The sequence below is a fragment of the Ammospiza caudacuta genome, chromosome 14 (assembly GCF_027887145.1).
Source record: "Ammospiza caudacuta isolate bAmmCau1 chromosome 14, bAmmCau1.pri, whole genome shotgun sequence".
Classification (NCBI taxonomy): domain Eukaryota; kingdom Metazoa; phylum Chordata; class Aves; order Passeriformes; family Passerellidae; genus Ammospiza; species Ammospiza caudacuta.
In genome coordinates this window covers 7,906,498-7,920,702 of record NC_080606.1, presented here as the reverse complement: position 1 = coordinate 7,920,702, position 14,205 = coordinate 7,906,498, and the positions used below count along the sequence as shown (strand labels likewise).

At 53.0% G+C, this 14,205-nt stretch overlaps 1 protein-coding gene across 1 annotated transcript in view; it reads left to right on the top strand.

Moving 5' to 3' along the window:
* The first annotated feature begins 1,895 nt into the window (after positions 1–1,895).
* The window catches only part of CD99L2 (CD99 molecule like 2), a 30,743-nt gene continuing 18,433 nt past the window's right edge, over positions 1,896–14,205 (top strand). The window contains exon 1 of the mRNA XM_058814062.1: positions 1,896–2,016. Coding sequence (XP_058670045.1) covers positions 1,959–2,016 — 58 coding nt within the window. The 5' untranslated portion in view covers positions 1,896–1,958. The remainder of the gene's footprint in view (positions 2,017–14,205) is intronic.

The following is a 14,205-nucleotide window of genomic DNA, read 5'->3' as shown; positions in this document are numbered from 1 at the left end:
TCAAAGCTACATTCATACATCTCTTTGTAATTATGAATCAACTCCCAGGCATCGGTGCACACCCCAGGCTCACACAGAACGGCAAACAATGTACTGTCACGGGTTGCATCAGCTGCACGATGCTCTCTCATGCCTTCAGGCTTGCTAAAGCTGATCCAACGCTAATATAATAATAGCCTTTTTACCCGCCTCCTCCCCCAACAATTACCGGAGGCTTGGAAAGCCATTGAAATGCAAATAGCACACGGAGAGGTTATTGGGAACCAGGCTGGGAAGGTACAAATGCTGTCCCGCTAGTTTCCTTTAGTTTGACACGTAACGGGACTGTAGTCCTGAATTTCGCTTTGTATAAACAGGGAGAGAGACGCAATATCGTGGATGTACAGACGGCCAAGTGTAGGAGCTGAAGTGCATCTTCTCCAGCACGGCTTCTCTTATCTGGGACCCGTTACCCCCCTCGGGTGCTGCAGGAGCAGAGAACCGCACAGCACACAGGAGTCTGTAGCTCCGGTAATACCAGCGTGCCCAACCACACAAACTCACAGAAACGCGCGCAGTGTGGGTGTGAAAGATCTTGCCCCCACAAGGCAAGGCACAGCGGAGCCTGCAGTTTGCTCTGTGCCCAGATGAAAGTCAGAAATCCTGTTATCCCACCGCATCCTTCAGCCCAAGCGCTTCTACAGGGGCCTGGACCCCCTCCCTGCCCCCCGCCCCATCATGGTCTGTTTGCCTGCTGTCTTTTCAGGTAATGTTTCCACCGAGGACAACAAAAGGGCTTTCTGGACCCAAGGCGGTCCTGACACTCGGCTGGAGCAGCCGCGAACAGCAGCGTGTACCATGCTGGGACGTGACACGGGACTACGATGACCCAGACACATCTTCAGCCTCTCAGTCCCCAGTAAAGCTTCAGGAATACCTCCTAAAAATAGGCTGCATCCTCATCCCCTTTTCTGCAGCAAAATTACCTATAAATATCACAAAGAAGATGTTTACCCTGTTATAAACAAATTCCTACCCCCGTTCAAAAGAGCCATAGAGAAGAGGGTCCAGCAGCCGGCGCACAAGGAGTAACTTGTTTCCTTCGGCGAGAAGGCGGCTGAGGCAAATCTACGGGCAGTTTGCAGCTACTCAAGCGCAGTTATTAACGCGCCAGAGCCCACACAGCTGGGGGTGATGGCTAAAGGGTCAGTGGGAGGGGTAGCCTGAACCCAGGGGAATCTTCTTGCCAAGGTAGTGAACAGCATGGCCACTGGTCATCTCTGGGGGGCACGGGAGCTTTCAGCCCTGGAGGTTTTCACAGGTGGCTGTGGCTGATGTAACCTGGTGTCCATGGGTCCCGCTCCGATGGGGCCTTTGGGCTGGAGACCTCCAGAGGTCGCTTCCAGCCAACAATTCCATAGCTCCGTAACCTCCACGTGAAACACCTGGCATTAAAGGGTGAAACTGCGGCAGCTCCTTCCCCTGTACTTCTGTACTGTCCCCGGAGCAGGGCACAGCTCCCAGCCGCGCCACCGCCCCATCCCAGCGGGAACGCGCGGCCGTCCGTGCCCGGGGCGGCGGGCACACGGGGCTCCCCCGGTGCCGGGGCTGACAGCGGCAGTCCCAAACCCTCCCTCGTTCCCTGCGCGTCCCCCATCGCTGTTTGCCGCCCGCCTCTCCCCGCTCGGGCGAGCAGATGCGGCACTGATGCCGATGCGGCGGAAGGATGCGCGCCGGGGCCGCGCTTTCGGCAAACGGCGGCGGGTGCCGGCACTCGGTCGTGCTCCGGGGCCCGCGGGTCTCCGGCAGACACCCCTCGGGTCCCCTGCACACACCCCTGGGCTGCGCGGGGCCGGGCGGGGGCGCGGCCCGGCGGGGAGGGCGGGGGGCGGGGGCGCGCAGCGCCCGCCCCTCACGGCCGCGTCCCGCCCCGGCGGAGTCGGGAGCCGAGCCCGCGGCAGACGCAGCCGCGCCGCGCCATGGCCGGCCGCCGCCTCCTGGGGCTGCTGCTGGCCTTCGCCGCGCTGCTGGGCGCAGGTAGGGCGGCCGGGCCGGGCTGGGGCGGGCTGGGCGCGGCGGGAGGGGGCGGCCCGGGGGACAGGGCCCGGGGGCGCGGGGAGCTGCGCGCATGATCGCGGCACGGGGCTCGGCCCAGGAACGGCGGACCCCGGCCGGGGTCACCCCGCGGGATGCTGCCCCTGAGGGATGCTGTCCGCCAGGGATGCAGGCGGTGCGGCCCCCTCGCCGTGGCGGCTTCTCGGGCTGGATGTTCCCCCGGTAGCACGGAGCCTTCCCCGGGGGGTCTCACGGGGCCGGAGGGACGCTCCCCGAGGAGAGGCCCCGGCTGGGAGGGTGCAGCCCCGGGATCGCCCCGGGAAGGGGGCTGCCTCCTTCGGGCCCCACCCTGCGCAGAGCACCCCGAGCCCGCAGCGATGGCGGGGTGCCAGCCGGTGCATCAGGCCGGGCCGCAGACCGTCCCTGTCCCCCTCCTTCTGCCGCCCCCACCCTGGGCTCTGCCCGGCCCCTGCCCCGGCTCCCTCGCTGCCCGCGGGGCCGGGCCCGCAGCCGTGCCCGCAGGTGGGGCGGCTCCAGCCTGCCTGAGGTGACAGTGACAGCGCTGCTGACGGACGCATCGCGGCTGCCTTCGGGTGACAGTGTGACAGCGATGCTTAGGAAGCGCTATACCGCAGGTATAATGCCCTGGAGCAGCCTGGGGCTCAGTTAATCCTAAACAGAGGTAGCCGTGGAGTCACCGCCAAAGGAGTTTGGGTTTGTCTGTCTGCTCGCTGAGCTGCTGGATTAGAGGATTCTCTGTGTGACCCAAATTTGTCGGGCTGCTGGTTGTATTCTCACTCTTTTTTTTGTCCCGCTGTTATTTCTGCAGATCAGAACAGTCTAACCCAGAAATCGTTCCCAGCTAAGCAGCAACTAGGAAGGAAAAAATTAAATACTGTTTTTAGGAGAGCAGGAAGGAAGAAATTAAAGTCAATGCGAAGTTTACCACAACTCTTTGTCTCCTTAAAAAAACTCAACAGTACTTTTAAAAAGCTGTGTGTTTGAATTCAAAAGAAACGTCCTTCTAATGATTATACAGAGGAAATATACAAGAATTATGTAAAAAACCTCAGGAAAGTTTTTCTAAACAAAATCTGTTATTAACCAGGAGGCACCCGACAAGCACAGACTGGTTAGAAGATAACAGCATCAAAGCAGATAGCGAACTGAAACCCAAGGAGCTCTTCTGTTGTAATAGATTAGGTTTTCCATGAGTCAGCCTGGAATTAGTTTGTTTGCATTTGGCACCTACCTGTTTGTGCACCTGGAATGGTAACAGTGTGGTACAGAGTTGGTTATGCTGACCAGGTTAGCGGCTGCATTTTTAATTGATGGATTTCAGTTTGACAGGCTGAGCTGAGACAGTGCATAAAATCTTGATTTTGTGTTAAAAAAAAATCTGGTTAGTCAGTACTAAAGCTATTTGCATTTTGTGTTTTTCGCAATGTGGGTAAACAAAAATGCTGTTTTGGAGCTCTTGGGCTGCAGAGTCCAGCTCTTAAATATCCTTGGCTGTGTTCGTATCAGAATAAATTTCACTGAAACATTCATAAATCATTCCTGCCAGCGTGAGGCTTCACAGGTAATTGAACAGCATTAAGTTTGTCTCCTCTCTGAACTGTTTTAAATTGCCTCTCCGTGGCAATCACTGTGCCAGGGGGAGTTCCCTGCTCCTGGCTCCCGTCCCGTGCAGAGCCTTGCCACACGGGGCACACCGAGCCGGGCTGCCGGTGTGCAGCACAGCCTTTCCCCGGGCCTCTGCTCCCTCCCCCGGGTATCCCAGCCCGTGCATGGGTGCCTGCTCCTCCCTCCCTCTCTCCCAGATGTGTTGGAACAGCCCTGCAGCACCCTGAGAGAGCCCTGGGAGCCCTTCCCCACCTGAGCACAGCCTCCCTGCCATCCTGCTGTACCCACGGCAAGGTAACAGGTGGTGCCAAGGCAGTGGTTTCCCAGGCAGGGCATTCTCTGCCATTTCTTCAGAACAGCAGCAACAGAAATCACGCTTCTGCATTGCCTCTGTTCCCCAGCAGGTTGTTGGGTTTTTTTGGCTTCTTGTTCTGAAATAGCTACTCCAGTACTGCTGAAGGCAGGCTGTGGGCAGCTCAGTCTCTTGGAAGCTGAGAGATTTACAAATTACCAAGAACTAAGAATAACAAACAACAAAATCAGTACCTAGTGTGATTCTTGCAACTGTGGTCCACCTGCACTACTGACACAAGACTGATGTGTGTGTTGTCTGTGACTGTCCAGTAAAGCAGGAGCAAACTTGACTTTTTAATTGGAAAAAAATGGGTTTGGGTTTCTCTTTGATCACGTTCTAGTGCATTTCCCTTCATTGATGGCTGTGTGCTTCAGTGCCCTGTCTGGGCTGTCAGACACAGCTGTGCCACATCTGTCTGTGCCTCCAAGCTGCCTCTGCCCACAGCCTCTGCCTGTGGCTGCAGTGCTGGAAACAGGCACTGCTTGTAGGGCCCCAGCCCCTTTGCCAGTGCTGCTAAACTCTGCCCTGTTCCCAGGGTGTTGGTGGCAGAAGCATTAAAGTATTTTGAGGTAGTGGAGAAAACCAAACACCCTGCAAAGCCTATTGGCTGTAGCCAGAGCAGGCATTCCCCATGCCAGCACCTTGCATGGTGCTTTAAATTCACAGATCTGTGACTTTTTTCCAGAACGTAGTTATGTTTCATGTTTATGAGTCATCCAGGGATAACCACATGCTTCTGGAAAACAATAAGAGATGAGCAAGAAACTTACCAGAATTGTTGTTTTCCCCTCTCCTGTCCTCAGTCTCATAAGCCAGTACAGAAATGCGTTGATGTGTTTTCTTTGAAAGCTGGCAACTTTGACATCTGAGGGCTTGTTGGAGGGAGCACAAAGTAGAAGGCAGAAGGGCTACGGAGAGGTTTTGTGCTTTACCTTTTTTAAGAAAAGGTTGAAGAAAACCTTCACTCTCCAAGGCGCGGTTAGCCACCTCAGCATGACAGGCTGTGTTGTCACTCGTGTTTTCATCGGCAGCATCTCACAAATCACTTCCCCTCCGAATGTGGCTACAGCCCCCAGCAGCAATCACAGTAATTGCTGAAATCTGAGGGCAGTATCAGACGGTGCAGTGCAGAAGGCAGTGTCACACAGTGCACTTAGCTCGGTGTAACTGTTGCACAGATGGCCGCAGTCCCTGCACGGCTCCCCTGCACCCCTCCACACCAACAGAGGGCATGGGCAAAGCAGGAAGGAGCCATCTCTTTTCCTGGTGTTTTCAGCTGTCTGGACTCTCTTTTGCACTGGGCAGCTGTGGATGCAGCTGGCAGAACAGGGGTGCCAGTGCCAGGTGACCCCATGTCTTTGTGCCCCATCACTTGCTAGGATCACTCACCATGGATATTCCAGAAGGGATGCAGGGAGGAATTATTTGGAGTACAACAGGAAAGCTGGGTTTGGCATTGTTGTAGAAACTAAAGGAGATAGCAGCATTGTATAAAGCTCCTAAAAATCTTTCTTATAATACATTATTGTGTTATTAAAGTTATAATTACCAGGTATCAGTGGCAAGTCAAAGTAATACATTTAAAGAATAATTTTTACTTAGGTAATGTCTTCAGTGTGTATGACAAAGGAGGAGAAGCCAAATTGGTTTTCTTACAAATTATCTCTCATCTTTGAACACATATGCATTAATTAAATGTGCCATGCTCAGATATTTATGTACATAACTGTGGAAATAATTAATTTCCATGGTTCTACTTGTATTTAGTTTTTTTTCTTCTACCAGCCTAGTGATAAACATGCTTGGAAATTGCTGTTTAACTCTTGAGGGCTTTTTTCCCCCTCCACAAAAATGTGATTTTTTTCTTCATCTGTTGCAAGTGTTTCAGCCCTTAAAGCACATAAAACAGAAGTGTCTATTGATCTCCTGAGCTGACTAGAATAAACCTTTAAAACTACTAGGTTTAAATCCAGATTTGTTTTCTTCTTGGAGGAATACCTCCTGGAGGTTTAAGGCATTAACTTTACAATTAACTAAAGGAAAAATTGGGGTTTTATTAGACATTGCCTCTGAAGCCACTCTAACAACAAAACATATGCGTAATAAACTACATAACACTGATGGCAAAGAGAAAAGCTTTGCAATAATTCCTTTGTAAGCTGGTTGATACAATTCACAATCAGGGGAAGTGCTCAGATAGAGGAAAGCAGGAGAAGATGAACGTGGCACATCAAAATGTAGAACATGAAAGGACTTTGAAAGGGAAACTTCAAAGTTGGGGATCCAGATGCTGGAATCACTAGCTGTGATTTAGGATGTGAGCACAGGAACGTGACTGCTGAGGGAACAATGTTTTTGAGAAGGAAGCAGAGTCCTGATACAAGCCATGGCACAGAGAGAGGTGAGCGCTGCCTCTGCACTCACAGGGATTTCAGTGGAGCTGCTCAGGGTCAGCTTTGGGTTTGATCTTCTGAGAGCTCAGCCTGCTGCTGTGATGGGGGTGAAGTTAATGCTAATGCATATTTATGAAACTGCCTTGCAGTCACTCCAAAATCCTTTTCCTTTGCTTTTCAGTGTTGTCTAGGAAAACCAGAAACTTATTTTGGGAGGAGAGCTGGGGCCACAGGCAGAGAGCTGATGCTGAGTGTGAGCTCTGTTTCCCAGGCACATGAGCAGCATCTCCAGGGAAGGAGATGGCCAGGTTGCTGTAGGGTCTGGTGTGATCACCACATACATGTGTAAAAAACCAAAGCAAGTGAAACCAGAGGCATTGCAAGATTTTGGAGATGGTGGCTCAAACAGGGAGGAGGGACCCTGAGAACAGCAGCATTCTGCTGTTGGAAGGCTCTGCAGGCTGGTGCAGGGTTGTCTCCAGCAAACAAGTGCTGGGGAAAGAGAGCTGCACAGAATTTTGCTTACCCTTTGAAATGCTCTCTTTGCCCATTCACAAAATGGGAGAAATCTGGGTGAAAAGAACTTGCCAAAGTTGGAATAATCTTACTGAAATCCTGCTTCAGAAGATCAAGCTGCAGGTTGGTTGTTCAGGGGTAACTGCAGCTCTGGCTCTGGGAGAGTAGAAGGCAAAAGCTGAACAAGCAGAAGAGGTTTCCAGCCCCAGCTGTGGATGGCAAAAGAGGTGCTTGTGCTGCAGAACAGATGTTAGATAGCTGATGAGATGTTGAGCAGCACATTAGTCTGTGTCCCTAAAGCTTTGTCTGCAGGCAGAAGCGTTCTTGTAGGGGTAGGAACTTGGGGAATGCCTGATCTCTGTATGAACTTACTGTGGGCTGAACTTGCGCAGCTTGGTGGGACATCTCTGTGGTGACCAGACACCTCCAATCAGGTGTTCCTGCTACTGCAGGACATGGGTCATCTTTCCAGGCACTAAAATCTGAGTGAAAATAATGCCAGGCTAATGCAGACTCATTTAGAGTAAAAACCTCCCCAGGTCCCCTCCTGCCATCTGGAACACAGCCTTCCTCTCGGAGCTTTGCTGAGTTTCCACTACAGAACCTGAACAAGTAGAAAGACTCAGAAGTGGTGCAACTTCACCCTGGCACATTTTCTCACCCTGGAAGTTCTTTTGGCCAGAAAATCACAGAATCAATTAGGTCAGAAAAGACCTGTGAGGTCCTTGAGTCCAGCCTGTGACCAACAGTCACCATGTCAGCCACACAGTGGCACCGAGTGCCACATCCAGTCTCTTAAACATCTCCAGGGACAGTGCTTCTACCATCGCCATGTTTCATCACCAATGTTTCATCACCCTTTCAGTGAAGAAATTCCTCCTAAAGTGCAACCTAAAATCACCATGCAGCCTTATGCCAATGCAGTGCTGGGCAGAAGAGGTTGCACCCCCCAAAACCATCCCATCCCATCCCATCCCGTGTTCTGTTTCCAGCTGCTGCCAGCCTGCTCTGAGCCCCTGCTTTGTGACCCAGCCACAGTCTGGCTTCAGCCCCAGGTGCTTCCCCTGGGGTGGGTGTTCAGCCTGGCCCCACTCACCAGGCCCAGCTATGGCTGCTGGTGCCATCCCTTGCCCTGTGCAGACACTGAGCCCATGGCATGCAGTTCTGTGTAATTATTTGAGGAAACTGGAATGTGTTATTTCCAACCAGCACCTCCCCACCCCAGGACAGCACTGAGCCTTGACCTTATTATGCTTTTAAAAACACCCACAGATCCCAAACATGTCTTTCACCATGTGTAGAAAATAGAGCATTTTAAAGTGAGGTTAAACATATATTTGAAAAGAGAGTGTATTCCTTCTTTTTTGTAATGATGGTCTTAACTGAGTGAATTATTTATGCTTTCATAGAGAAAATCTTAGAACCACAACAGCTTGCAGACAGTTGGGTTTGCAAGTGTTGGTGCTATTTCCTCTCCAAGTAGGGTCAGAGAGAGCAAGAGACCTGTTGCTGGACTTCTCTTTGAACTCACTGAGCATGGTTTTATGTTTAAATTCTTTCATGCCACATGAATAGCACAGAGTGCTCTGTTTATACAGCAGCTGGTCCCCAGGTGATGGGGATGCAGCTTGTGCTGGGCATGGGAAGCAGAAGAAGCTGGATACACACCCCAAACTCCCCTTTGCAGAGACTTCTCCAGACCCCTGTGTGAAAGCAAGGAGCAAACTCACCTTATTGAGGAGAAGCTGTTGGGAAAGGCTGGGGATGTGGCACAGCTTCCCTCGCTGTGGGTGAGCCGGGGGCGGGGGGTGGTCTCACAGCGTCCGCTGGGCGGTTAAAAATCACCGCCAGCTCCGGCACCACCTGCTCAGAACCATCTCCTGCAGATCTCTGTTCGTGCCGCCTCCTTGGAGGGTGCAGCCCCCGCCCTGCTGTGTGTCCGTGCTGTTCCTTCCATGGCAGCCCCACCCGGAGCAGGGATGCTCCCGGAGCCCAGCGGGTGTGGGTGGGCCAGGAGGGTGCGGGCAGCAGCAGCACGGGCTGGGCGCTCAGCCCTCGCACCCGACCCGAACATTCCCGTTTGCAGGGCAGGGGCTGTGGGGAGGCGGGGACAGCAGTGGCCAGGCGGGAGCCCTGCGGTGACACCGCAGACAGATGCTCTCAGCCACAGGAGCAAACTGAGCCCCCCGTGCTCTCCCAGAGCCCTGCTCCATCTGTCAGCATTACCCGAGTCTTCCTCCCACTGCTGCTCTGCTTCTGATTTTAAATAGCACAGTATGACAGGAGCATCACACCCCAGGTGATGAACCAGCATTTTTACTGTGTAATTCCCTATTTACCTACTTTTAACTACAGCACCTCCTCTTGATCTTTATCTGATGAGAGCAATCTTTTTCCACCGGGAATCAGGTGATAAGCATTTCATCTCCTCTTTCAGTTTCTTTGGGCTCCTGCATCACTGACTTTGTCATCAGTTGTTCCTGCACTGAGTTATGAGCAAAATGCTTTCATGCCACAATTTGTTGTTTGGTTGATGAGCAGGCATCTTTGGCAATAGACAAATTCACAGCCATTAGTTAATGTGTAAGTAAAAATCTTATGGCTAATGTGAATGTACATTGCGATCTTTCTGGGTGGACAGCAGCAGGAGAACATGGAAGCAGCTGTGGTGGTTAAACCCCAGCTGGCAGCTCAGCCTCACACAGCCATTTGCTCACTTCCCCCATGATGGGGAAGAGAACTGGAAGGGTAAAAGTGAGAAAACTCCTGGGTTGGGATAAAGGCAGTTTAACAGGTGAGGCAAACCAAGGGCCTCATTGCCCACTCCCCATGGCAGGCAGGGGCTCAGCCATGCCCAGCACAGCAGGGCTCCATCACCTGTGACAGTGACTGGGGAAGGCAAACACCATCACTGCAAACGTCCCCCCTTCCTCCTCCTGCCCAGGTTTCCATGCTGAGCTGGTGCCATGTTATGGGATATCCCTGGCTCAGCTGGGGTCAGCTGTCCTGGCTGTGTCCCCTCCCAGCTCCTTGGGAGCCTCTTGCTGGTGGATGAGGAGCAGGAAAGGCCTTGGCTCTTTCCTGCTCCTCATCAGGATGGGGGTACAGCTCACCCTCCAGTTTGTCCACACCAGAGACCTGCACACAGCATCTGTGGGGACAAACCTGAGCCCAGGGTGACACTGTTGGTTTTTTTCATCACTGGAAAGTCATCTAACCATTCATCCTGTGCAGTTGGTTCAGTGCTAATTTCCCCTTGACCTCTTCTGAAGTGGTTGGGGCGTGGGAATAAAATAATGATGCTGTCCACATCCTTTCCCCTTTAGGTATATACCTTGTTCTTCCCTTAAAAATCCCCAAACAAACAGCAAGAACGTGGAAAGGAAAACCAGCTCCCTTTCTTATATACCTTTAAGTTATTAAGGGTTATACCTGGGGCATTTTCCCAGAGAGAGTCAGAAATTTGCAGAGCTCCTGTGAGGTCTGGGACAGGCTGAACTCTTCCTGCCCTCCCGTAATCCTTGGCTGCAGTGTCCTGGTACCCACTCCAGGCACAGAGAGTTGGGCATCACCCCATCCTCAGCACAGCTACAGGACTGGGGCCAGGCATGCCCAGAAGGGGAGGAACCTTAAATATATCTGCTCTGAACCGTTCAGCCTTTTGCTCCGGGTGCAATTGATTTGGGGCTAATTGAAAGCAGGTTTTGGCAGTGCTGTGGCAGAGCCCTCTGACACAAACCTCAAACAACAGCTATCATATTAAAGTTGCTTAGAAAACATCACCTGCTCCATGGTCTGAGATGGCAGAGAGCCCTGGAAAGCTTTGAGTGCTCATACTGAAGAAAACTGTTTATTATCTTGTGTTGCCAGAGCAGGACTACCTGGTGTGGAACATCCTGTGATGGAAGAGCTGCTGGAACATTTGTTTCACGTGGGGTCAGAGACACAACACTGCTGTGGAGCCAGGGATGGGGCAGAGCTGGCCATCAGCTCCAGCCCAAGGCATTCCATGGGAAACCCCCGTGCAAAGCCTTTCCTGGCTTTGGTCCTGCTGACCTGGATGGGCTTTGCTTTCCCTCAGAGCTGTTCAGAGTTGCTGCTGGCACTGGGGGGTGTTTGTCTGTCTGTGGCAGGGACCCTCAGCTTTCCAGGGTTCCTTGCAGCCTCTGTGCTGGTAAATAGAGCAGGCTCTGTGCCAGCCAGTGACCAGATGCAGCTGTTGGCAAAGACAAGGCAAGGGTGCTTCCCTCTGGGGTTTTAAATCTTGCTGTGGAGGAGTGGAAAGGCTGTGCAAGAGGGCAGCAGATGAAAAATTCCTCCCTGCTGTGTTTTTGGTCTGGTCTCTGCAGAGGGGCCTGCTGGTCTGGCCATGGCAGCACAGCCTGAGCCCCCAGCCGCTCCCCAGGGCTGTGGGACATGGCAGGGCGTGCAGAGTGGTGCTGCTTCCTCAGGTGCCTTGCAGGCAAGCTGCAGGTCTGTCCCTCCACAGCAGGTGGGGAGAAGATGCCTTCAGACCTTTGTGCAGCCCTCAGCATGTGCAGGCTGGGTGGGCACTGCATCCCTTGGGCATCCAGAGTGTGGCCAGGCAGGTCCCAGCAGGGCTCCCCTGCCCACCAGGGATCCCTTCTGGCCCTGCCCCACATCGTGGTGCCAGTGATGTCTGCTGGAAGGAGCCTGCTGCAGTCTGGTTTCCTCACCAGCTCCATCACTCCTGCTGGGTGTAGAGCTTATTGGGTACCACTGCCAAATAATTCATATCATTTCTAGCAAGCCTTGAAATCAAGGTGCACCAGACACCTGCTTCTCACGCAGCTGCCCCAGAGCCACGGTGTTGTGCTGTGCCTCAGGGCCCAGGTGAGGTGTGGTACCCTGAGCTGCAGACTTCACAGCTTGCACGGGGCTGTGCTGCCTCTCCTGGCCTGTCCTGGGGCACTGGCTGGAGGAGGGGGCAGAGCTGGGGTTGTGGTGGGGCTGAGCTTCCCAGCAGGGGCCTGGGGGCAGCGTGGGCACTGCACGGGTCAGCACAGCAGAGCCCTGGCTCTAGTGGAGGCTTTTAGGCATTTCCATTAATAGGTTTCAAACACAACCACCATCAGTCCCTCCACAAAGAGAAAGTCTTCATTATGCAAATTCTCATCTTAAAGCTTTATTCATGTGCTTCCTGGCAGGCTTTCCTTTAATCTCAAGAGCGAGATTGCTTGGAATTACCATACACCCTTGTTAATTGCATTAAAAAAAAAATTCAGCAGAGGTTGTTTTTGCCATAATCAAGAGTGATTTTTGATTAGTACTTCTGAAAATCAAAATGTTTCACTGAGAATAGAGAGCAAGGACAGCAGCATTCCCTCATCCCCTGCAAGGAGCAGGGGTCAATCCCAGCTGGGGGAATGTGTCCCGCTGCTCTTGACTGGTTGTGCCCTGGGCAGGATTGCTGTACCCCAGCATCAGCTGTTGGTCCCACTGCTGGGGTGAGTGCAAGGGGCTGTTTCTCCCACACTTTGCTTCCCAGCAGAGCCCCTCCACCCCTTGCCCTGGTGGGCTGCTGACAGCTTGTTTGTGCAGGGCAGCCAGTCTTCCCTGGCAGCAGCTGAGAGATAGATTGGAATTTAAAGTCTGCTTTTTGAGGCAGAGCTACCTTGAGGAGGAGGTGTGTGCTGAGGAGGCAGCCTGGCCTCTGTGCAGGGAGCAGTGCAGCTGCACAGGAGCTGCCCTTAGCCACCTGCTCCAGCAGCAGTGCTGTGACCAGAGACTGTCTGTGACACCCCAGCTCTGAGGGGCACTGCTCTCCCTACACACATGGAGCTGTGCTTTGGCCTTAGCAGCCAGCAAGAATTTGGGATTCACAAGTAAATTTCCCTCCCATTTGGCAGTGGCTGGGACCGGTTCCCAGACAGCAGTGGGGGAGGCATTGGTGATTCCAAAGCTGTGCTCTGTCCTGGCTGGGATCTGCTCTGGCTGGTGGTGTTGTGCTGCCTCCTGCCCCAGGAGAGGTCCCTGGGCACACTCAGTGCTGCAGCAGGGCAGACCCATGCCCATGGGGGAGCAGCCATTTACTCCCCACAGGCTTTTGGGCCGTGTCTGTGCTGACCTGGTAGAAACCCCACTGTGAGGATGCTGCCCAGAGGTCCAGCCACACAGCTCTGCTCCCAAACCCTCCTTCCCCAGCGCCCTGCCCAGAGGTCCCAGCACAGCTGTGGGTGCCCACCCTCAGGCCCACCCACCCACCTGTGTGTGCCATCATCATAACTTGGAGCAAAGAGATGGGGTTGGTCACTGGGGACACCCTTTGGCTACCACAGTACTTGCTCTCCTGCTTTCCTCCTGCTCCCCCACCCTCTGTGTCGCTCCTGAGGTGGCTGCAGTGCCCACCCAGCTGCACCATGGCAGTCAGGCACTTGGAATTACTTTCTGCTGCCCTTGTACCTGCTTTGCATTCTCCCGTAATCTCCCAGGCTGTCAATCTCGTGCTGTTGCAGCTCTCTATTCCCAGCGAAGCCAAACACACATATCCTGCACAAAGAGATCCGTGGGCTGCTGCTAAAAATGGAAAACACCTCGCTCTGAGAGCTGCAGACGGCCTGGCAATATCCTGGGTGTGAATTATGATACTGTAATTCAAGCTTTGTCAAACAGAGGGGCTTAATTAGAATATATATATAATTGTAAAAACTAAAAAGCTGACGAGTACAATTGTGTGTTTGAGCTGCCTGCTACAGAAAATAATGAGGAGAGAATACATTAAGGCACAAAAACCTTCTACCTTCAAAGAGCAGCTAGCTATGATTAAAAATACCCCCAGCAAGGCAAGGGGACTCAGCAAGAGCTGGGGGAGTCTGCAGTGCTCTCACCCCTGTTACACAGCTTCTGCTGGACACAGCTGCAGCCTTGGGGTCCCCCCACCTCCCCATTCTGGCTTGGGGGGATTCATATTGGGTGCCATGTAATGTCCCAGCTTGGTCTCTGTAGATTGCCAGATTAAATAAAAATATGGAAAACATATCTCATTTGCCTACTCCCCCCTCACCATGGAGCTGCAGTCCATCGGGTGTCCCACTGCCCTTGGCTGGGGGCACACAGGGCTGCAATTGCCCCCAGTTGCCCCAGGGGATGTGTGTTTTCTCCCAGCAGCCAAAGAGCAGAGTTCTTCCAAAGACCCAGTGCAAGGGTAGGGAAAAAATTACCCAAACTAGCCTGGTCATCATCCCTTACTGCTCCAGCACTGAGCAACCAGCAAAGGGGGGTTTTGTGTGTCACTGCTGTTGTGGCCGTGTAACAGGTTGG